The sequence below is a fragment of the Rhinatrema bivittatum genome, chromosome 4, assembly GCF_901001135.1.
Source record: "Rhinatrema bivittatum chromosome 4, aRhiBiv1.1, whole genome shotgun sequence".
Lineage (NCBI taxonomy): Eukaryota > Metazoa > Chordata > Amphibia > Gymnophiona > Rhinatrematidae > Rhinatrema > Rhinatrema bivittatum.
In genome coordinates this window covers 156,691,285-156,693,636 of record NC_042618.1, presented here as the reverse complement: position 1 = coordinate 156,693,636, position 2,352 = coordinate 156,691,285, and the positions used below count along the sequence as shown (strand labels likewise).

The 2,352-nt window shown below is 56.1% G+C and overlaps 1 protein-coding gene across 1 annotated transcript; it reads left to right on the top strand.

The window, feature by feature from the left end:
• The first annotated feature begins 816 nt into the window (after window positions 1-816).
• FOXG1 (forkhead box G1) lies at window positions 817-2,124 on the top strand. Its single transcript, XM_029597555.1, is given in 2 exon segments — window positions 817-1,101; window positions 1,104-2,124. Coding segments are annotated over 2 exon segments (1,305 nt in total). The 3' UTR covers window position 2,124.
• Window positions 2,125-2,352: the final 228 nt, after the last annotated feature.

Here is a 2,352-nt window from a genome sequence, read left to right as displayed (position 1 = left end):
CCCCCCCCTTTATAAAAGGTATAAACAAACTTTAATCAATAAGAGAAAATATTGACGTATAAAACTAAAATTCTCCAATGCAGTGGGATGAAAGCAGTGTCATATATTTTGCTAAGAGGGATTCGTGTTGAAAAGGAAAGGGAGGAGGCAGCGAGCTGCTGCGGTGATGCGCCCCTTCCTCGGGATCCCTACGCGGAGATGGGGCGGAGGAAAGGGGGCCAAATAAAAGGCGTCCCCCTGCCTGGCCGTGCCCCGATTGGCTGGCGGCGTGCAAGGCACTTCTGCACGCTTAGTGCGCTGATTGGCTGCAGAGTCCAAAGGTTAAACCAAGTTTGGGGTATTTTTTTTTTTTTTTTTACAGCCTGGTGTCTCTGGCTCGGAAATTAATTGTAGCTATAGCTGTCTCTTCTCGACTTTTGCTGGTGCTTTTTTTTTTTTTTTTTTTTTGAAGGGACATGAAGTAGCTGAGGGTTGTGTGTGTGTATGTGTGTGTGTTTGTGTCTGCGTGTCTGTGTGTATGTGTGCGTGTGTGTGTGGTTTTCCTGCCTCCTTCTTCTACATCTTCTTGTTCTTCTTCTTCTGCTGCTGCTGCTGCTGCTGTGTTTGAGTGTGGCTCTCTGTGTGTGTGTGTGTTTTGTTTTGTTTTTTTTTTTCTTCCCCCCCTCCCTGTACTACATGACTTGCCAGCGATTGCAGCCTGCGGTCCAACCGAGCTGCTGCCGCTGCTCCTGCTGCAACTTCACCTGAGTGCTCTGCCCCCATCGCCTTGCCTCGCTGCTTTGCCATTCTTGCCCACCCCCCGTCCTTCCCTGGGTGATGCTGGACATGGGAGAGAGGAAAGAAGTCAAAATGATCCCCAAGTCCTCCTTCAGCATCAACAGCCTGGTGCCCGAGGCGGTGCAGAGCGACAACCACCCCCAGCAGCAGCACCAGCACCAGCAGCACCAGCACCACCACCCGCAGCACCAGACCCAGCACCACCACCACCGGCCGGTGCCGCTGCCGGAGGAGGGCGAGCTGGAGAAGAGCCTCCTGGAGGGCAAGGCGGACCCCCTCCCGCCGGGCAAGGGCGACCCGGCGGCGTCCGACCTGCCCCCGGCGGGGGGAGGAGAAGGAGAAAAGCCGACGACAAGAAGCCCGACAAGGAGGGCGAGGGCGGCAAGGAGGGCGAGAAGAAGAACGGCAAGTACGAGAAGCCGCCCTTCAGCTACAACGCGCTGATCATGATGGCCATCCGGCAGAGCCCCGAGAAGCGCCTGACCCTCAACGGCATCTACGAGTTCATCATGAAGAACTTCCCCTACTACCGGGAGAACAAGCAGGGCTGGCAGAACTCCATCCGCCACAACCTCAGCCTGAACAAGTGCTTCGTCAAGGTGCCCCGCCACTACGACGACCCGGGCAAGGGCAACTACTGGATGCTGGACCCCAGCAGCGACGACGTCTTCATCGGGGGCACCACCGGCAAGCTGCGCCGGCGCTCCACCACCTCGCGGGCCAAGCTGGCCTTCAAGCGCGGGGCGCGGCTCACCTCCACCGGGCTGACCTTCATGGACCGGGCCGGCTCCCTGTACTGGCCCATGTCGCCCTTCCTGTCCCTGCACCACCCGCGGGCCAGCAGCACGTTGGGCTACAACGGGACGGCGTCGGCGTACCCCAGCCACCCCATGCCCTACAGCTCGGTGTTAACGCAGAACTCGCTGGGGAACAACCACTCCTTTTCCGCCTCGAACGGGTTAAGTGTCGACAGACTCGTCAATGGGGAGATCCCCTATGCCACTCACCACCTCACGGCCGCAGCCCTGGCCGCCTCGGTGCCCTGCGGTCTGTCAGTGCCTTGCTCGGGCACCTACTCCCTGAACCCTTGCTCCGTGAACCTCCTGGCCGGACAAACGAGTTACTTTTTCCCCCACGTCCCTCACCCGTCCATGACTTCTCAGAGCAGCACGGCCATGACGGCCCGGGCCGCTTCCTCCTCCACCTCGCCGCAGGCTCCTTCCACCCTCCCCTGCGAGTCCCTCAGACCGTCGTTGCCAAGTTTTACCACGGGACTTTCCGGAGGACTTTCTGACTACTTCACGCATCAAAATCAGGGGTCTTCTTCCAACCCTTTAATACATTAACTTCCACGGAGTCAGACTGTAAGTGAACGTTTTACACACATTTGCTTTGTAAATGATAATTCAAAACAAAACAAAACAAAACAAACAACAACAACAAAAAAAAAAATAAGTCCAGGTATTTTTTATGAAGTCCCCCATTTTCTGTATGTTTGTTCAGTCTTTAGGGTTGTTTACTGCTGGAATACGGTGTGGATTGACAGCAAGGTGCAATGTGGGGATAATACATTGT